At 59.5% G+C, this 19,437-nt stretch overlaps 9 protein-coding genes across 9 annotated transcripts; 5 read left to right on the forward strand and 4 right to left on the reverse strand.

Annotated features, from left to right (window-relative positions):
- Positions 1 to 95: 95 nt before the first annotated feature.
- Positions 96 to 439, forward strand: ACA1_383390 (uncharacterized protein; the record flags this gene model as incomplete). The annotated part of the gene is made up of 2 exons (XM_004338773.1): positions 96 to 121; positions 145 to 439. 2 exons carry the CDS (start codon positions 96 to 98, stop codon positions 437 to 439), a joined length of 321 nt encoding a protein of 106 aa, XP_004338821.1.
- Positions 440 to 921: 482 nt separating this feature from the next.
- Positions 922 to 1,776, reverse strand: ACA1_383400 (uncharacterized protein; the record flags this gene model as incomplete). Its single annotated transcript, XM_004338774.1, has 2 exons — positions 922 to 1,487; positions 1,572 to 1,776. 2 exons carry the CDS (start codon positions 1,774 to 1,776, stop codon positions 922 to 924), a joined length of 771 nt encoding a protein of 256 aa, XP_004338822.1.
- Positions 1,777 to 2,294: 518 nt separating this feature from the next.
- ACA1_383410 (elongation factor2, putative) lies at positions 2,295 to 3,454 on the forward strand (the record flags this gene model as incomplete). The annotated part of the gene is made up of 5 exons (XM_004338775.1): positions 2,295 to 2,558; positions 2,657 to 2,728; positions 2,785 to 3,104; positions 3,250 to 3,334; positions 3,419 to 3,454. 5 exons carry the CDS (start codon positions 2,295 to 2,297, stop codon positions 3,452 to 3,454), a joined length of 777 nt encoding a protein of 258 aa, XP_004338823.1.
- Positions 3,455 to 4,107: 653 nt separating this feature from the next.
- Positions 4,108 to 4,609, reverse strand: ACA1_383420 (ribosomal protein L32, putative; the record flags this gene model as incomplete). Its single annotated transcript, XM_004338776.1, has 2 exons — positions 4,108 to 4,419; positions 4,520 to 4,609. 2 exons carry the CDS (start codon positions 4,607 to 4,609, stop codon positions 4,108 to 4,110), a joined length of 402 nt encoding a protein of 133 aa, XP_004338824.1.
- Positions 4,610 to 4,940: 331 nt separating this feature from the next.
- ACA1_383430 (surp module domain containing protein) lies at positions 4,941 to 7,589 on the forward strand (the record flags this gene model as incomplete). The annotated part of the gene is made up of 7 exons (XM_004338777.1): positions 4,941 to 4,980; positions 5,090 to 5,259; positions 5,358 to 5,491; positions 5,634 to 6,772; positions 6,872 to 7,029; positions 7,134 to 7,318; positions 7,400 to 7,589. The coding sequence occupies 7 exons, from the start codon at positions 4,941 to 4,943 to the stop codon at positions 7,587 to 7,589; spliced, it is 2,016 nt and encodes a 671-aa protein (XP_004338825.1).
- A 261-nt stretch (positions 7,590 to 7,850) lies between these two features.
- Positions 7,851 to 8,171, forward strand: ACA1_383440 (uncharacterized protein; the record flags this gene model as incomplete). Its single annotated transcript, XM_004338778.1, has 2 exons — positions 7,851 to 7,876; positions 7,931 to 8,171. 2 exons carry the CDS (start codon positions 7,851 to 7,853, stop codon positions 8,169 to 8,171), a joined length of 267 nt encoding a protein of 88 aa, XP_004338826.1.
- Positions 8,172 to 8,920: 749 nt separating this feature from the next.
- Positions 8,921 to 11,061, reverse strand: ACA1_383450 (G protein coupled receptor, putative; the record flags this gene model as incomplete). Its single annotated transcript, XM_004338779.1, has 10 exons — positions 8,921 to 9,083; positions 9,161 to 9,338; positions 9,432 to 9,533; positions 9,639 to 9,802; positions 9,883 to 9,953; positions 10,051 to 10,126; positions 10,226 to 10,365; positions 10,446 to 10,560; positions 10,633 to 10,802; positions 10,870 to 11,061. The coding sequence occupies 10 exons, from the start codon at positions 11,059 to 11,061 to the stop codon at positions 8,921 to 8,923; spliced, it is 1,371 nt and encodes a 456-aa protein (XP_004338827.1).
- A 146-nt stretch (positions 11,062 to 11,207) lies between these two features.
- On the reverse strand, positions 11,208 to 11,802 carry ACA1_383460 (uncharacterized protein; the record flags this gene model as incomplete). The annotated part of the gene is made up of 3 exons (XM_004338780.1): positions 11,208 to 11,386; positions 11,458 to 11,548; positions 11,638 to 11,802. The coding sequence occupies 3 exons, from the start codon at positions 11,800 to 11,802 to the stop codon at positions 11,208 to 11,210; spliced, it is 435 nt and encodes a 144-aa protein (XP_004338828.1).
- A 611-nt stretch (positions 11,803 to 12,413) lies between these two features.
- On the forward strand, positions 12,414 to 19,102 carry ACA1_383470 (Ankyrin repeatcontaining protein; the record flags this gene model as incomplete). Its single annotated transcript, XM_004338781.1, has 21 exons — positions 12,414 to 12,740; positions 12,825 to 13,151; positions 13,172 to 13,194; positions 13,288 to 13,414; positions 13,520 to 13,668; positions 13,746 to 13,806; positions 13,882 to 13,965; positions 14,045 to 14,222; positions 14,332 to 14,664; positions 14,862 to 15,005; positions 15,083 to 15,859; positions 15,933 to 16,051; positions 16,160 to 16,324; positions 16,395 to 16,641; positions 16,713 to 16,840; positions 16,946 to 17,546; positions 17,645 to 17,772; positions 17,867 to 17,991; positions 18,064 to 18,161; positions 18,267 to 18,661; positions 18,704 to 19,102. 21 exons carry the CDS (start codon positions 12,414 to 12,416, stop codon positions 19,100 to 19,102), a joined length of 4,935 nt encoding a protein of 1,644 aa, XP_004338829.1.
- Between the last annotated feature and the right edge of the window lie 335 nt (positions 19,103 to 19,437).

Consider the following 19,437-nt stretch of genomic DNA (forward strand, 5'->3'; position numbering starts at 1 on the left):
CTGGTGCCCGATTGCAGGCGGCGCACCACCTCGACCTCTGGGCGCCTTCGCCCGAGGACCCGGTCTACGTGCAGCGCGCGAGAGAGCAGGAGGCCATGCTCATCGAGAAGTGGCTCAACGAGTACTGGGCCAAGCTTTGAGCAGCCACTTTGGTTTGTCCAACCTTGTTTATCGACGCGGCGCGGTGGTCGGCGATGGCGTGTTAGAAGGCGACGGCGTGTTCGACGGCGCCGGCGTATTAGAAGGCGACGGCGTGGCCGAGTTGGAGGGCGATGGCGTGTTGGAAGGTGACGGAGTGGTGGACGGCGACGGCGTATTCGAGGGCGACGGCGTGGCCGAGTTGGAGGGGGATGGCGTGGTAGAGGGCGACGGCGTGGTGGAAGGCGACCAACCCCCATTCAAAACAAAAGGCCGGATAGAGAAAAAGGGGAAAAGATGATAGCCGACCGTGGGGCTCGAACCCACGACCACAAGATTAAGAGTCTTGCGCTCTACCGACTGAGCTAGGACGGCTTCGCGTGCATACTGCCCTCGCAGTTGTTGTTTGGGTTGTGAGATGCCCAGAAGAATCAAAAAGAGATCAAACCTCCAGGTCGATCGATCGAGAGTGAAGAAGCAAAGGATGAGTGAGAGGGGGTGTGCCTGCAAATGCCAAAAGGATACGGCACGGTGGATTCCCGGGTGGTCGCCCACCCCAGTACTAACACCGCCTGGCGCAGCTTAACTTCGCTGTTCGGATGGGAAGCGGTGCTTTCTGCGCAGTATGGCCGTATCCGTCTGTTATCACGTTGTTCGCCCACGGGTTTCACAGTCCTTAGCTCTCGAGAGGGGCACGATACTTGCCAAAGCAGAATCAATGTTATGAGGCAAAGCTGGATTCCGACTCGTTCGCCTTTATTTTACATGAGGGGCAATCGCCCGCTACAGCTCCTCCGAAGAGATGCCACCGTCCACGGCTTGGTAGTGCACTGTGATTCGCTGCTTCCTGACCCACACGGCCAGGCCGACGGCCGCTGCACCGATCAGGCCGATAGCAGCCAGCACGCCCAGGACGATCCCCACCGTCGTGCCCGCGTCACCGTCATCACCGCCGCCCTTGTGAGGTGGGAAGGGTGTGGGCTCTTCCGCGCGGCAGCCGTTGAGCCCGAGGGTGAATACGCGCTCATCGGGCTGGTTGTGTACGACCCAGCTGCCAGGGCGGGCCGCGACTGCCAACCCGCGTAGGACGGCCAGGGGCAGCTCTGGGTCTTGCACGGCGGGGGTATTGCACAGCCAGCCCATACTCCCGGGCAGCATTGCCACCAGCCAGTAGTGGCCCGGTGTGAGCAGAATGCCCCCGGGCCGTGTTGTGTTGAACGTCCGCCGCTCCCTCTCGCCATACGGAACCGACGCCACATGGAAAGTAGCGTTGGTCAGCGCCGGCCCGGGGCCTGGGTTGGAGGCTTGGTCGCTGTGGATCGCCAGGGACTCGAGTACCGAACCGTTACCTGCGTCGGCGACGTCCTTAGAAGAAAGCGCATAAAAACATCGGGGCAACAAAGAACGAAGACGAAGGCGTGAGGTCGGGGTACGGATTGTCCAGAAGTGGGAAGTGAAGGACGTGACGCGGCTGGTCTTCTTGACGTGAAAGCTCTGCGCCAGGCCGCTCGCGATGTAGACTTCGCTCCGCCCTTCAGGAAAATTCGCCGCCAGCGGACCGCCACAGCCCTCTTCGCCAGCCGCCGAGGAGACCAACACACAGCACCACAACACCAACACCAACACCGCCCTGTCCATCTTATTAGGTGTGTTGTGCTTCGCCGTTGTGACCGCGGTTTGTATTGACACCGAAGTTACAATGTGAAAATTGTTTACATTCCTCCCCTTGTTCCAAGCTGTCCAGGTCCATGCTCTCTTGGTCGGGCGAAAAGTTGGGCTTTGTGGGGCGAAAAGGTAAGCCAACAGCACCTCACTGCGAGCGGCGGGGGATTTCTTAAGGTGGTCGAACGAGTTCGAACCGCCGACAACGGAGCAAGACCGTAGGTTGCTGACGTGGCGGGCTGAACTAGCCCCGTGACGTGGCAGTACGAGTTCGAACAGACAATAATTCGATTTATTGTTCAAACCAACAATCCATTTGTTTGCTGAACGCCAAAAAGTGCTTCTGGGCCTCACCACAAACGAGCTCGTGAAGGCGCAACTGTACAAGGCGCAGGACAACATCCGCAACGTGACCGTCACCGACGGCGAGGCAGAGCCGCAGGGCGGCAGGAGCACCAAGTCCACCGGTCTTTCGCTCTACTTTGAGCTGCCCAATGCCGACCGGAAGGCGCCTGCCGCTGGTGAGGAGGGCGCCGCCCAGCAGGGTCCTCCCCGAGGGCTTCCTGCTCAACCTCATTGACTCGCCGGGCCATGTCGACTTCTCTTCGGAGGTGACCGCTGCGCTGTGTGTGGCTGACGGAGCGCTGGTGGTGGTCGACTGTGTGGAGGGCGTGTGCGTCCCAACCGACAACGTGCTTCAGGACCGGCCAGACGGTCCGCATTCTCGGCCCGGAGTACATAACATACCCGGCCAGAAGGTGTGCCGCACCTCTCCCCCGCCACAGCCCCTGCCCCCTCGGTTCTGAGGTCACTCTTTCTTGCGTGTGACGTTGTACGGTCGGATCTGTATGTGAAGACCATCCAGAAGGTGTGCATCGCCATGGGCAGCTACTTCGATAGCATGGGCAGCGTGCCTGCCGGTAACACGGTGGGCCTGGTCGGTCTCGATCAGTTCCTTATTAAGTCCGGCACCTGTGCGTCCAGTGCTCCATCGATGAGGCCACGGGCGAGATAATCGTGGCTTCGGCGGGCGAGCTCCACCTGTATGCCGTGCTCGCCGAGCTGGCCGACCTGTCGCGAGTGGAATTCCACCCGTCAGACCTGATGACCTCGTTCAGGGAGACCGTCACCGAGCGGACGCCCGAGGTGTGTCTCGCCAAGTTGTGGGTATCGGCCGACCCCTTCCCCGAGGGCCTGGCCGACGCCGTCAAGAGCGGCACCAACATTCGCGCTCGGGCCTCGGTGCTTGGGAGAGAGCTGGCCTACCGCTTCGGCTGGGACCTGCTGGAGTCGCGCAAGATCTGGTGCTGGGGCCGGAGATGACCGGACACAACGCGCTCTTCGACGCGACCTGGGCATTCCGTCGGTGAGCGAGATCTAGGACTCGTTCGTGAGCGCCTTCCGATGGGCCACGCGCGAAGGAGCCCTGTGCGGCGAGGTCATGCGCAGTGCGCGCTTCAACCTCGCCGACGTCCCGCTCCACGCCGACGCCATCCACCGTGACGCCGGCCAGATCATCCCCACTGCGCGCCGCGTGCTCCACGCTGCGCAGCTCTCCGCTCGCCCGAGGTTCAGGGCTCATGAGCCTAGTGCGTGTTCGACCATGGCAGGCCATGAGCGGCGATCCGCTCGACCCCAACAGCACGGTCGGTGAGGCCGTGCTCGGTGTGCGCAAGCGCAAGGGTATCGAGGCCGAGCTCCCCACCGCGGCCTTCATGGACACGCTCTCTTCCCCCCTTCTCTTTCCTTCTCAATCCCAGCTCTATCGATCGCGGCTGAGGAGATGGTTGCCTCCGCAGACCACCCCACGGCTCGCCAGACAGAGGAACGCGAAAGTGCTTCGCAAGTGCTCTGTTGGAGGGTCTTCCAAACACATCAACTCCTCACCGCGCACACGTGTACCTGGTTTGCGGAATGGAGTGTGTTTCTCGTTGAGTTCCTTTTGGTGGTTGGCTGTAAACGCCCCACACCACGGCGTGACCACGCCACAACAAAGAAAATAATCAACACAGCGAGAGCAGCAAACGCAGCAGACAATGAGCAGTTTGAGTAGCATGTTCAACTACACAGAAATGGCGTCCATCTTTTGGATGCTGGCCATCGTCGCATTCGTGGGTGGATCCATCTTCTGTGTCGCAGCCTCCCTCGCCGACCACGAGAGTCGCGCCGCCGGTGGCAAGCTGCGTGCATCTTCCACCAGAGAAACTCAGCGCATGCTATAAATGTAAAAAATGATAAAAGATATGAGAATAAAGATTTCTGTGGGAAGAACTGTATTTAAGAACAGACAGGGTGAAGGCTTCTCGTTTACGAGCTCTCCTCGGTCCTGAGCCTGGCGCTGGCGTTGGTCACCTTGACGTTCAGCTGGGCGGCCCTCTCGATGATCTCCCTCCTCTTCTTGGAGGAGACGTTGTGGGCGATCTCGGCGGCGTACTTGCGGTTGTGCATCAGGAGGAGCTCGAGGTCGTTCACGTTGTAGACGCGGAAACGGTGGAAGCCGTTGGGCAGCATGTGCCTGGTCTTCTTGTTCGATCCGTAACCGATCTTGGGCATGATGAGGGAACCCTTGAACTTCCTCCTCACCCTGTTGTCAATACCGCGGGGCTTCCTCCATGAGGTCTGCAGGATGACGGTGATAAAGAATAGAATAAGGTAAGCATTGATGAATTGGTGTGAATTAAAAAAAAAGATGCTGTGGCAAAAGGATGGCAGCACTTACCTTGACGCGGAGGAAAAGATCGGACTGGAAGCGGGCGATCTTCTTGGTGCGCTTCTTCACAATGCGCTTCTTGATGAGGGGCTGAGTCATTCTGTAAATGTCAAGCGGATCACAGGGTAAGCATCACAGCGAAGGTGCTCTCAGCCTGTTCACCAGGGGAAGGCGTGTGGGCCTCAAAGATCGTTGGATGGGGGCCGAACCTGGGCTACCCTACGCTGCTGCGACGGACGATGCGAGATGGAGAGGGAGAAAAAGAGAGAAGGGTTGGAAATCCCGGAAAATACGGCTTTTGTCCTGTGGCTTGAATGCCTGGATAAAACCGGCTTCTTCCGGAAGAAATCAGCCTTTTTCCTTGCAATAAACAAAAAAAATCCCAGAGGAGATTTTGGATCAGAGTGCGCATCAGCGGCTGAAGTGGAAGATGGCGACGCTGGCAGCCAACATCCCTCCCGAAAAGCGAAGTGCGTAGAACAGGCAAACAATTGCATTCATTTTCGCCCCCCCCCAAGCTCTTCTCTCAATTTTCGGTCATTGACAACATTCCTCGCCTCTCCAGCTGTCATTGACAAGACTGCCGATTTCGTGGCACGAAATGGTCCCGCGTTCGAGCACAAGATCCTGTCGAACGAGAAACAGAGCGCGACGTTCAGCTTCCTTCTTCCACAGATCCCTTCCATGCCTACTACAAGCGTCGCATTCAAGAACTGAAAGGCCTTCTTCCCGGCCAAGACGGCGCAGAGGTACCCCCCCAACAAATCATCAACTTTATGCTTCTCTCTCCCTAAGCCCTAATCACAATTCGTTCTTCGATGGGCGTTTCGTTTGCCCTCTGCCGCAGGCTGCCTCCATATCGGCCTTGCCGACCAAGAAGACCGTGGCGGAGAAGGAGGCGAAGCCGGCAAAACCGCTCAAGGCGCCCGAGCCCGAGGAGTGGATCATCGACATACCCGAGCTGCTCACCGCACTCGACCTGTACGCTCGCCTCTCTCTCTCTCTCTCTCTCTCTCACTCTCACTCGCCACAGCGCCCGCCCGGCGGTGCCTCTCTTCCTTTAATTCTCACAAATGTGATCGTGATCGCGTGACGCGTTGTCGTCGTGTGCGCGTGTGTGCAGGGAGGTGATCAAGCTCGCGGCGCAGTTCGTGGCCCGTAACGGCAAGCACTTCTACCTGGGCCTGCTCAACAGGGAGCAGCGCAATCCGCAGTTCGACTTCCTCAAGCCACAGCACTACCTCCACAGGTTCTTCAACACGCTGGTCGACGCCTACACCAAGGTGCTCATGCCGCCGCACGACCTCAACACCAAGCTCGATGCGCTCCTCGACAAGCACAAGATCTACGAGGGCCTGCTCGACCGAGTCGACTGGGAGAAGCACCAGCAGCGACTCAAGGACGAAGAGAACGAAGAAGAGAAGGAGAGGATGGAGCGGGCGCTCATCGACTGGCACGACTTTGTGGTGGTGGAGACCATCGTGTTCGACGATGATGAAATGAAGCCGCCGGCCGCTCGCGCAGGCGCGGCGCAGGCCGGTGGTGCCGAGCGAGCGGCCGTCAAGCACGAGAAGCAGGACGCGGGCGATGACATGGACATGGACGTGGAGATGGAGATGGACCTCGATGACCAGGAGATCCGAATCGTGAAGGGCGAAGCGCCGAGGCCGACGCCCAGCGTGGGCACCTCCGAGGCGCTCAAGTACTCGATCTGTCCGAAGTGCGGCGAGAAGATCCCGCTCGAGGACATGGAGGAGCACATGCGGATCGAGCTGCTCGACCCCATCGCGCGTCAGAAGAAGCTCGAGCAGATGAAGCGCCGCCGCGAGAGCTCGCTGGCCGAGGGCGACGAGATCAGCAAGAACCTGCGCAACCTGAGCGCGCTCCGTCCGGACATCTTTGACGAAGAGGAGGAGGCGCGCAAGGCCGAAGAGAACCGCCGGCAACAGCCCAAGATCATCTGGGACGGTCACACGGGCTCGATCGCCGCCACGGCTTCGGCGGTGATGGCCGGCATGACGCCCGAGGAGAAGGCCAAGGCCATTGCCAAGGCCGAAGCCGACCGCGGCCCCAAGATCGGCCCGGCCATTTCGACCACCCAGCCGGCTGCCCCTGGCCCCGCCCCCGGCCAGCAGCCGCCCGGGCCTCCCGGCCAGCCGCTCCTGCCCAGCCCCGGCCAGCTCCCGCCCGGCGCGGGCGCACCCGGCCAACCGCCACGCCCCCTCGGAATGCCCGGCATGCCTCCTGGGATGCCGCCCATGGGTACGCCCCACTCTCTCTTCCTCAACACCTTCAACGTCTTGCTCGTCGCCGTCTTCTTCGCTCACCTTATCTCCCCCCCCCCTTTGCGCCATCACGAAGGAATGCCGCCGGGTATGCCGCCTGGCATGATGCCCTACGGGATGCCCGGAATGCCTCCCATGCCCGGTATGGCCCCGCCCGGCATGCCGCCCCACATGCAGGGAATGCCGCCGTTTGGCATGCCGCCTCCGGGCTACGGCGTTCCCGCGCCCGGACAGGTACGTCGCCGCGCGCCTGCGTTTGATGCGTTCTTGTCTTCTTCGAATGCGCGTTTGAAGTACGTTGCTGACGCGGCGGTGACGCGTAAATACGCGAATAATAGGAGGAAGAGGAGCCGTCGCTCAAGAAGCAGAAGACCGGACCCAGCCTCGTGCCCGAGGAGGAGTTCATCGCGAGCCACCCTGGCCCGGTGACGATCAAGGTGACGGTGCCTCCGGCCTCCGAAAAGGGCGCGCAGCCAGAGTGGAACTTCGACGGCCAGACGCTCGAGTTCAGCATGGACCCCAAGTACGTTTCCTCCTCTGAAGTTCAGCTAAACGCTCGGATGCGACTTACTCGGTTCTTCTCACGCGTGCACTGAACGTTCAGGCAAACGATTACGGACCTCAAGAACTTGGTGCGGGACCAGCTCGGCGGGATGCCCCCGGCCAAACAGAAGTTGGAGTCGGTCGGTCTGGGCTTCTTGAAGGACAACCTCTCGCTCGCGGCGTACAACATGGACAGCAACACCGTGATCGCGCTGGGCGTGAAGACGAGAGGAAGGGGAGGCAAGAAGTAGAGGAGAATCCTGTGGTATTGACTCTTCTCGACTCGGCGTCCGAGACACTTCATAAAGTCGCCTACTGCTCTGGCCTTGTGCGGTGCCTGGGTGCACTCACGAACCTGCGGCTCTTCGAGGCCTCGCTCGCGGAGGGGCTTGTGGGAGCGCTTGTAGGAGCTGGGGTCTTGCTGCCTGCAACCAGGCAGCGAGTAAGCATGTGCCACAACGATAACGACTTTGCTACCGGACGTACCGGGCGCAGGATTGCAGGAGGCGTAGATGAGCCGCAACGGAAGGAACGGAAGGTATAATACCACCAGCCCGAACCAGACGAGTGCAGTAAGTACACGAGTACCCAGGGTCGTTGCTGCTTCGGACACGAAGTCCAAGCGCCTGACGACAGGTGAGTCGGGCTCGGGCGCCCTCATCGTTTGGCGCAGCTTCAGGAACAGCTTAGGCGAGTCCCTCGGGGAGAAAGCGAAAACCTCGACGCTTGAGGCGAAGCTAAGGCTCTTCCTCTTGCGCGAGAGCGACCTTGGGTCCATGGGGCTTGGCGAGAAGAGCGAGGAGCGGCGACAGATGGGCGTCGACAGCAACTGATGATCGTTGCGGGGCTCGGCAGCGGGGGAGGGCAGGCGCTCTGCGTTCTCCGTAGCTTGGAGAGTAAGGGCAGTCTTTCTCAGATCGGGCTGAGGCTTCCTGCACACACTTAAGGGAGAGGAAGCGGGTTTCCTCTCCCCGACCTCGAAAACCGACGAGCGTATCAGAGAAAGCCGATTCCTACGATCGATAGCTCGAGAAGGGTAGAGTTGGAGTTCGCACCTTCTTGCCGCGTGGGTGCAGCTCCTCATACCGGACACCGGGGGTATCAGGAGGATCATCGTACCTCGGCTCGTTTTGGCGCTGCCTGCGTTGTGTAGAGGATAATGGGAGTTGAAGTTGAAGCCGCTACGCCGTAGCGAAGAATCAGAGCATACCTCTTATGTTCACGTTCTTCATCAAGCCTCCGCGGCGGGCAGCGACGTCCCTGACGGCTCTTGCCCATCTTCTTCATGTTCGCTTGTCTCTCTGGCGTGGCTTGCTTGCTTGCTGCGAAGTTTTGTGTACAAACACAAAAAGGCGCCAAGCCGCTTTGCCGGCATTTCCACTGAGGCGGGGGGGGGCGTGCCGGCATTTACCTGCTTTGATGCCCTTCGGTTGAGCCCACTTCTTACGCCCCTCTTCTTGATGTCAAGCTGAGGGTCACAGGCGACACAGCTTGAAGAGGAGACGTGCCGTGAGAGAGAGATTTATTCGCAGTTGTTGAAGGGAAAGGGGATAACGACATGCGTGACGTGCCGCAAGGCTCTCTAGTTGATGGTGACGTCGATGTTCTTGGGCTCGAGAGGCTCCATGACGATGGTCTCTCCAGCTTCGGTCCTGGATTGCCTCTGGGCCTCCTCTCGCTCGGCGTCCTCTTCCTCGTCGTCCAGCTTGAGGTAGGGGTTGTCCGCGACGGGTCTGAACTTGTAGCTGTACAGACTCGAATGGTAAGCTTCCGAAACACGTAGAAGAAGCAAGCGAACAGGGAAGAGGTGGGTTGTGTGTACCCAGTGAGGCCCCAGAAGATGAGGGTGGCGAGCTCGGTGAAGAACTCTCCCAGCCAGACATACTGGTAGTGGAGGGTAGCATCGAGCAAGAAAACGATGATGCGGGTGAAGTAAATGTAGGTCACCACCAGCAGGTAGAACTCCCTGAAGAGCTTCAGCTTCTCCATGTTCCTCTTGGCTGCAGCAGAGCGCCCGTAATGTGTTAGAAGCGGCTCGCGAGCAGGGCCATGACGTGCAAACGAATACAACTGAGTTGAAGCGAGGTGGTTACCTTTGCCATCGATCGCGGCAGCATCGCGCAAGTGCTTGATGGACCAGATGATGGGCACGAGGATGGCACCGCAGCAGATGATGTCCACGAGACGCAACACCTCTTTCTAGAGTTGCCAAGAGGCACGGTGCAGGTTAGAAAGAGAGCTAGAGTGTACACCAAGTCGAGGAAAAGGAATGCATACCCAGGTGAACCATCCCTGGGAACCGGGGGCAGTCTCCTCGAGGACGATGATCGCGATGTTGGCCAGGATCTGCAGGGGGATCACTACCAAGAAGATATTCTTGTCCTTCTCCCCAAGGAAGGGCTTGATGAAGGCCCAACCGGTTCCGATCAGCGCGATCACCACGAACATCATGGTGCCCTTAAGACTGTAGTTCAGGAGACGAAAAAGTAAGTGCGTTGTTGAACACGAAAGAGGAGCGAGTCTAGCTCGAGCTGTCCTACGCACCCAGAGAAAATGTAGTAGGCGATGACCCAACCGCCGGGGTGGCCCGTCGTCTTCTTGTAGTGGAACTCGATCTAGACCGAGATTGGCATTGTGGCGCAGCCGTGTCAGCACATCGAGCAAAAGAACAACAGATAGATCGACGTGCGGAAGAGATCGGGGTATGCATACCGCTTCGAACAGCAGAGTGAGCAGCTTAAGGAGAATGATACCGGTGACCAGGTGGTGGATGCGGAAGATCCGCTTACTGAAGCGAGTGGCGTGTTAGCAATGACTCGACGGATGCAGCGAGAGACGGTGCACAGCCAAGCAGGCCAACGAGAGAGCAAAAGGAGGGGCAGCCTACCCCTGACCACGCATGAAGTGGAAGAGCCACACGCCCAGAATGACAGTCCAGACGACGAAGAGCATAGCGTAAAGTGTGGGCAGCGCGGTGAGACCGGCCGACAGATAGTTGGGGCCGGGGTTGTAGTTCGTCAACGTGAGCTGGAGCGGAACACGAACGAAGGGTGAGTAACGAACGGGCAGAGCAAACGAGGTTGTGGAAAATGAGGAACGACGCGTACGTCGAAGGAGACATAGGTCCCAGGCTGGCAGTTGAGGAAAACGACGGTGTAGAAGCCTTCGGGGCGAGTCTTGTCGATGGTGATAACCTTCGACTGCTTCTCGTTCTCCTTGCTCCTAAACTCATTCAAATGAGGATGTAAAGAAGGATTTTCGCCCATTCCCGCAACAAAAACGGGGAGCACGTACGGTTTGGTCACCTTCACAGCGATAGTGTCGCCCCTTTCAGGTTCATCAAGGAGGCTCACGCATTTGCTAGCATCCGTTTCTTCGATGAAGGATCCGCTGTCAGTCTCAATGTGCTTGATGATGAAGCCCGCGCTAAGATCGTCCCAAAGACTGCCCTTGTCATCCACCACCTGCAGCCACGGGGCGTGAGAGGCAATTCTCCTTTTGCAAAACTTTTGCACTCGACAAGCTGCCTACCTTGAAGTTTTCGATCGCCATCTCCATCACACCGCCCGTGAAGAAGCCAAATGTTTCGATTCGGAATGCGAGACGTCGATCATTCTTGATCGAGAGCTTGTGAATGAGGCCATTCGCTGTGGGCGCCAGGAACGCGACCAAACAGAAGATTAGGAAGCACCCCATAAGGGTCTGCCTCCGATCGCGCATCATCCTCTCCTCCTTCACTTTACCACGCGTTTGCCTTTTAGGCAGAGAGAACACCATTTTTGCAGACGTGGCGCCATCAAAGCTGCAGGATCTGTGCACGTTGGGCGCCACAAAAACAGCGTTCCACTTTCCTGCGGCTGGACGAGACGTCAGGAACCAAACCTGAGCGGCATGGATGGCCACACGACAGGCTGCTTGAGATCGCAAGCGCGGTTGTAGATGGTGGTCAACATTCCCTCGAGCTCCTCGACCTTGTCCAAGCCCTTGGTGCCAAACAGACGCGCGCGTTCGAGCCGTTCATCAGACGCACCGCCGGCCTCACCTCTCGCTGCGGACACATACACGCAGATGAGGCTAGCGTCCAAAGCCTTTTGCAGGTGGGCAAGACATATGCCATACCTAAAGTACTCAGCGTGACGAAGGCTCCTGTCTTGCGGGCATAGCGCGCCTTCTTTGCCTCCTCACGAGCTCTAGCCTGCTCCTTGCGTCGCTGCACAGACATGGTCAAATCAGCGAATGTGTGGACATAAGGTGGATACATTTTGGTGGGCTTGAGGGCGGGCAGGTCTGCGGTCGTACCCTGTTCTTCTCCTTTCTTCGTCTTTCATCACTGCGAGCGAACAGTGCGATCGCCTCTTCTGACAGGACATAGAAAGGCGTCCTCTCTTCCCCTTCGTCCACTTGCGCTTCTTCTTGCTCCATCAGCACACCGCCATTATCCATCTCGCCTTCGTCCTCAGCCATCGCTTCTTCTCGCTCGTTCTCTTCCTCTTCCTCTTCCTCATCATCATTCTCCTCTTTCGGGTCGGGCTGGTAATACCCGTACGGTGCAGGAGGGAACGGGTGGGGATGTGGAGGATAGGGGGCGTAGAGATACGGAGCAGGAGAACAACACGGTGGTGGGGCAGCGCAGTAGCAGGGCGCTGCATAGTGGTAGGGCGCAGAGTAGGCGCCAGGGAGGGACGAAGGAAAAGGGTGCCATTGAGCGGGAAGCGCTGGCGGCCAATACGGACCTGCCGCCCCCCTCGCCGCCAGAGGAGGTGTTTGCTCCATCTTTCTTCGCCTCTGCCGCGAGAAAAGTTTGGTAAAAACGCAAACAAATAACGGCTGCATTCCTTGCGTTCTATCAATCAAATTTCGAGTGAGAACCCTTCTCGGGACGGGAAAGTGGGGAGGAAATTCAAATTGTGTGATTTATGTCTGCCCCACAAGAATAAGTGAACTGGTCGAGCGGCTTGTTGCGTCATAGCTCCACCCAACGCCTGTCCACACGCCACTCCACCTTCAACCCCCCCCCCCAAGTGGCCCTCGAGCAGGCGAAACTCGGAGAGGGCGTAGTCCACCAGCACGAGGTGATGACGGGCTTGTGGGATGTTGTGGCGGCCGGCCGGTTGCGGGAGACGGCCTCGCTCCTGCAGCGTGGGGGCGAGCAGGACACGAAGCGGGAACTGCACCGGATGGACATGAACGGGGACAACCTCCTCATCCTGGCCGTGCGCTCGAGCAATCCGGACCTCGTCCAGCTGCTGCTCGACAACGGCAGCCAGCCGGACATGCGCAGCCGCAAGACAGGCTGTAGTGCCCTGCACGAAGCCGTCCGTCTTCCGCCAGGAATCGACACCATGCGCACACTCGACCTTCTCGTTGAGCGTGGCGCCTACGTCAACCTCCGCGACAAGGCAGTACGTGTCTCTCCATGTTGTAGGGCAGATCGCCCACCTGCTTTCTTCATGAAAGGTATAACCTCCATGTTTTGCTCCCCCTAGGGTCAGACACCGCTACACATGGCCACCGAGCTGGCGTTCGAGGACGCGATCGACTACCTACTGTCGGTGGGCGGCAACCCTACGCTCAAGGACAAGAAGGGCCGCAAGCCGGTGGGCATCGCCAAGGCCAACACCGATTCGCACATCTTCGAGACCTTCTTCAACCTCGATTTCAAGAAGCACCAGGAGCGCAAGCAGAAGGGCAAGCGGAAGGGCGGCGTGAGGAAGAAGAAGGACCCCAACCAGCGCGTGTTCAAGGCCATCCTGCTCAACCGGCTGAAGGACCTGGAGAACACGTTGAAGGTCGGCGAGAAGAGCGGAGTGCGGGTGAACTGCACCAGCCACAGAGGTCACAGTCCGCTCTACTTGGGTGCGCTTCCGCTTCTCACCACACTTGCGATCAGTCGTGCTTAGGAACGACATCTCACCATCATTCATGTCACCGTGGCATCACTGCAGCCAGCAAGCTGGGCCATTTGGAGGCGTTGAAGCTGTTGATCAAGTACGGCGCCAAACCCAACATCATGAACACGAGTGGAACGACTGCTCTACATGCCGCTGCCGAAGGAGGGCACGACGCTGTAATCGAGGTACGTAGGAACAGGACTCCTCATCTACGGCGAAGCCAGACCCGAGTTCCCTAACCACCATCATCTTACCATGTTGTTATTGTTGGTGTGGTGATGCGGCGCTAGGTGTTGCTCGAGCACGGAGCGCCGATCGATGTGCGGGATAACGACAAAAAGACGCCGCTGGATCTCGCCTTTCAGAAGGGCAAGGGGTCCACCACGCGCTTGCTGTTGAATCTGATTCTCAGTCGAGGCCAGACCTTCTCCCAGAAGCGGTACTCTCGCTCTCTCACTTCTTCTGATGTCGGCGGGAGGATCCACTCACCACAAACCGTTCTCGCTCGGTGGGCAGATGGGACTGGATGTTTCGGAAGGCAACTAAGAGCGGGCAAGTGGACCTGATGCAGCTGGTGGTATGCGCCCTCTCATCCTATTCAAATGCACTACTGTGGGTTCTCCTAGCTCACATCGCCGCATCACATCACCAGATGAAGTGCTCAAAATCGCTGAACGTCAACACCCAAACATTGACCGGGTGGACGCCCTTGCATATCGCGGTGAGGAATGGCCAGGTGCGTGGCAGCTGTTACTTCGCATATAGGACTCTGGAACGCGCGCTACTAACCTCACGCCGTGTTCCTATAATAATAGGTCGATGCAGTTGCGTTCCTGTTGTCGCAAAGAGGAATCAAGACGAACCTGGGCACGGAGGCGAACTGGACGCCTCTACATGTTGCCTGCGAATACTCCAACGCCGACAAGAAGATGAAGCTCATGTCGCTCCTGCTCTCGCAGAAGGGGACCAACCCCAACATACAGAACACTGCAGGTACCCACACACCCGTTCTTCAACTCAAGCTTGCCTCACTTTGCCGTAGTCCCGATGTCGCTGACCCTGGTCTTGGTATTGATGTTGGTTGCATCCAACTCGTCTCCAGGCTTTACACCTCTGCACATGTGTGCCAAGAAGCACGATCTGGAAGGGGTCAGGTTGCTGCTGGAGTACAATGCCAATCCCGACATCAAGGACAACAAGGGCTGGACTCCGCTCTCGATTGCCTACAGCGAAAAGCAGCAGAAGGCGAAGCTGAGCAGCGACGCCGAGGGCGAGGTTGAGGTGGAGAGCGAGCAGATGGACGACGAGGAGGAAGTGATGCACTGCCTGATCGAGGCCGGTGCCAATCCCAACCAACTGTCGTTCACCTCTCGCACGTCGCCTCTCTTCGAGGCCTGCCGGGTGGGCATGGAGCGGCGAGCAGAGGTTCTCATCGGTACAATACGCCCCCCCGCCACTTGCCCTCACACGAGTGTCAACCCACTCACGCGCGATTTCTTCTCCTTCTTCTGGGCAGAGCACGGGGCCGATGTCAACTTTGTGATGCCGGCGCGCAAGGTGAAGAGGCAGAAGAGGGTGAGACGAGCCGCGATGACGCGGATGCTGCTGATGTGGAGCCTCATCCCGCTGAAGGTGCGGAGGAGATGAGCCAGGCCTGGTCCGTGCTCAGCCTGTCGGTGCTCAAGGAGCGATCGCCTCGCATCATCTCCCTCCTTGTGGAGAAGGGCGCAGACGTCAACTTCACCAACGCCAAGGGCTACACTCCGCTCCACACCGGTTCGTCTCCCCCCGGCATTCCTATTATTGTGTTCATTTTATTTATTTAATCTATGGTCGTCTTCTCGTCGTTGCAGCGGTCACGTTGGCCAACTACGAGGTGGTCAAAATCCTGCTCGACGCCGGGGCCGATCCCAACATCTGCAACGCCGACGGCACATCGCCCCTCGCCACGGCCTTTTGCGTGGCATTTGCCGACAAGGCGGAGGTCAGCACGGTGTCGGTGGCCCAGGAGGGTCTCGGCCAGAGCCAGAGCCCCGCCGCCTCGGTCACCCGCCGCCGCCAAGCGGAGAAGATCATCGAGGAGCTGTTCAGGAGAGGCGCTCGCACCGAAGCCGGCTCGGGGCAAAGCTACCTCAAGCTGCTCAAGACTGCGCTCTACGGCAACAGCACGTCCATTCTGGCTTCGCTTCTCGCACCGCGCGCCGACGCGGACGACGCGCCGCTGGTGGCGATGGAGGCGCTCGTGAGCGACTCCTCCGAGCTGCTGAACTACCTGCTCAACATGCGGAAGCGGAAGAACACGCAGCTGGACCACCTCAAGCAGCTGCTGACCCTCTTTATCGACGGCCGACAGAGCGGCGGCGGTGCCGAACTCGAGGACCCTGGGGTGGGCGCCAATCTGACGATCGCCTGCCGGCTCGACGTCAACATGACCAGGGCCGGGCGCACACCGGTGCACGATCTGGTCCTGGCGTCGGTGTTCGCAGTGGCCAACGCCAGCAAGGCAGCCGGTGCCTTGCCGCACGCATCGCTCGCGTTCGAGCGCGAACTGATCGACTTCCTCGTCGCGAAGGGCGCACAGATCAATCAGCCCGACCAGAACACCGGCTTCACGCCCCTCGTCAGCGCAGGTACACGTTGGCTTCTTGTTTTCTCGTCATGCTATTCAGCACTGCTCACCGCCCATGCTACGGCGCATCTCAGTGTTGGCCCTCAGTCTGCTGAAGGGAAACACCGACTTCTGTTGTCGGGACCAAGTCTTGAGTCTGATCGACCACCTGCTCTCCCTCGGGGCGGTGCCCTCGCTCACCATAGTCGACAAGGTTCGTCCCCTCGACACGCTTACGCCTAGCCCGCCGCACCCACCAATTCAATTCCTCTCAACAACGACACAACAGCGCGAGCGTACGTGGCTTCATCACGCGGCTCAGGCCGGCGACGCACGCAATCTAGAAACGCTACTGGCCTTGGCCGCCAAGTACGTCGGCGACGCGGGGGTCCAGGGCCTCATCGCTGCACCCGACTCCAAGGGCAGGTCTGCCCTACACCTGGCCTTGATCGCCGGCCACCTCCCGACCGTCACTTGCCTGCTCCAGGTACCCCTCTCTCCCATCCCTCAATGAGCATAGACCAGTCCCAATACTCAACTCAACTCAACCCAACCAGCACGGCGCCGACGCGAGCGCGTGCGACGGCAAGGGGTGGTCGCCACTGCAGATGGCCTACATGAACAAGGACAGCACGGAGGAGCAGCTATGGTCGATCATGACAGAGCTGGTCGCCCACGGTGCCGATGTGAACGACCGCACCAGCAAGCACACCATCCTCGACCTGGCCGTGGGCAACGGCCGGTGGGCGTTGGCCGAGAAGCTCAGTGCCATGGGTGCCACTCTGTCCCAGGGCTCTGCCCTCCGTACGACTCCTTCTCTCCCTCTCTATCTCATGCGGGGCGATCGTGCTGACCACTGAAGTGGCGCAATGCAGTGGGCCAAAAGAACAGCCGGCAGCGATGGCCGCTCCTCCACTCGGTGGCTAAGGGCGGTAACTGTGAGATCGCGAAGCAGATCCTTGACGCCAAAAGTGTTGACATCAACGACATGGACCCGCATATGGTGCGTTTCTTCTTCTTCTTCTTCCGCTGCTCTTGGCTTTGTCTAGATGGAAGGCCTTCGCACTAACCGAGAATGTCATGCGTTGCGCGATGTCGCTGAGCACAGTGGACGGCGGTCCATATCGCGGTGCTTCACGGTGACGTGAACATGACGCGGCTCCTGCTGGAGCACGGCGCCGATCCGTCGCAGAACACCAACCATGCGTGGAGCGTGCTCCACACGGCCGCCGCCCTCCGACGCGCCAAGACCACCGAGGAGCTCGCCCGACAGAAGCTGGACAAGCAGAAGCGGGACCAACGCGACTTCAAGCGCCAGGAGAGGCGCAAGGCGGCAGAGGCCAAGAATGCCAAGAATGCCAAGAATGCCAAGGCCGACGGCGCTCAACCCGAGCGCCGGCCGCGTGTCAGCCGCCAGGAGATCGAGGAGGCCAAACGCAAGCGCAAGGAGGAGAAGGCGCAGCAGGCCGAGGAGGATGTCAAGGCCGATTCGGACGCGCAGACCAACGAGGAGCTCAGCGAGCAGCTCCTGCGGGTCCTGCTGGAGGGTCCGGGCGCCAAGACGCTGAACATCAACGGAAAGGACGAGCGGGGCCGCACGGCGCTCGATATCGCCCTCCTCGTGGGCAACATCAAGGGCGGCAAGGTGCTGGCCGCAGACGGCGGGCGCACGCACAAGTTTGGCTTCCCCAATTCGAAGGGCTGGAATGGTACGGCGCACCACCACCACCCCACAAGGGACGCGATCTGGAGCAGCTGCTGATTACCAACCACGGTTGGCATTGTTGGGTTGGTTGCGTGTGTGCAGATCTGCACCGAGCGGTGTTTGAAGGTGAGCTGCGTACGGTGAGGGACATTCTCCACGTGCGATCGGAGCCGGCCTTCTCGCACATCATCGACGTCAACGCCGAAGACATGGCCGGTCTCACGCCGCTTGTACTTACTCTCTCGCGGCGCTCCCATCCACTCCAAAGCTCCTACGCAGACATTAACGCAATGAATGTGCCATTTTGTTTTATGTTCAATGCAGTTGATCGCTGCGATGAAGCCCAACGCCCGAGTGGTGAAGGAGCTGCTGGAACATGGCGCCAATCCTGCGCACACGGACCGGGCAGGCCGGAACTGCCTTCACCACGCGCTCCTGCGCAAGAGACGGTACACGCTGCCTTTGGCACCCCGTTCAGGGCCAGGAATGCCATGACTGAACTCGAGCTTCCCTCCACACAGGGCTGTGGTCAAGGTGATCATGAAGTACGTGGGCGACGATGTGGTCATGGCCAAGACCAAGGATGGATACACCTGTCTCGACCTTGCCAGCACGCAAGGTTTGGCCACACACGACACACACATCACGCACGCACACGCACGCACGCACACGCACGCACGCACACAGTGTTGATTCATGACACTGACAGCATTTCATGTCACAGCGTTCAAGAAGATGAGCCTGCACGACCTGGTCTCGAGGAACTACAAGAAGGCGGCGGTGGAGGAGAGGCCCGAGAACCGGCACGACGACCGCGAGAAGAAGGTCAAGGAGGGCCGCGAGAGCATCGTCACCCACGACGTGGCGTCCTGGGGCGGGCGCAAGACGGGCAAGGCCGTGGCGCTCGATCTCTTCGAGGACTGGCACGAATGGCAGGACGACTACGCCCGCGAGCAGGAGGAGTATGAGGCCGAAGAAGAGGCGGCCGCCCACTACGCCGAGGGTACCGGTGGCGAAGAAGAAGAAGGTGGTCGCTACTACCATCGCCAGCCGAGCCGTCACCACAGCATCGATTGGAGCGAGTACCTGCCGCAGCCCGTCTATCCGTACCCGCTCTCCGTGCCGGCCGGACCCCAGGGCGAGGAGCTTGGGGGCGACCAGGTACAGTACGGCGACTACCCGACCCTGTACGACCCCTCGTTCACCTATCCGCCGGGCTACGCCGACGACGACGCGGAGGCCACGATGGAGGTGGCTAAGTGGACCGACGGAGTGGACGGAGCGGACGGAGCGGAGGAGCATGGCTGGACAGGGTTCAGTGCTGCTGACTGGACGACCTGGGGGCTGCCCGATGATCAGTCCCGCATCGCTGATGGGAACGGGTGGGGCGAAGCCGAAGCCGAAGCCGAAGCCGACGGCGACGGCAACTCCTGGGGCCAGCCGACAGATCAGGACCCGAACGCTCTGCCCTCGGCCTGCCCCTTCTGTGGGTCTCTGTGGGCCGACTCCGAGTCCCTCACCGCCCACGCCCTTGCTGCGCACAACGCACACTTGGGCTAGCGTGTTGTATTTCGGGCGTTAGCCTTGTGCCCAGCTCTGTGTGGCGAGAATGCAAGGCTACGGCACTCTTTGTCACAAACATTCCACCGGTCTTCTAAGGGGTCACTCTCGCGGACAGGAAGAAAAGGTGTACGTTCGCTGTACAACAGCTACAAGTCTCAAACCGCTTGTGGTCCTCCCCCACGGGTCGGCGTCGCTGAGATTTCCAAGGTGGAGATAGAGCACCTCTTGTCGAAGTTCTCAAGTGTCACCAATGGGTGCCTGCTCCGCCCCTTCATGCAGCTCACACGGCAAGTACTTGCACTTGGTCATCTCTTGCTGTCCTACGTGCACCC

This window comes from Acanthamoeba castellanii, assembly GCF_000313135.1.
Source record: "Acanthamoeba castellanii str. Neff unplaced genomic scaffold scf7180000084721, whole genome shotgun sequence".
Lineage (NCBI taxonomy): Eukaryota > Discosea > Longamoebia > Acanthamoebidae > Acanthamoeba > Acanthamoeba castellanii.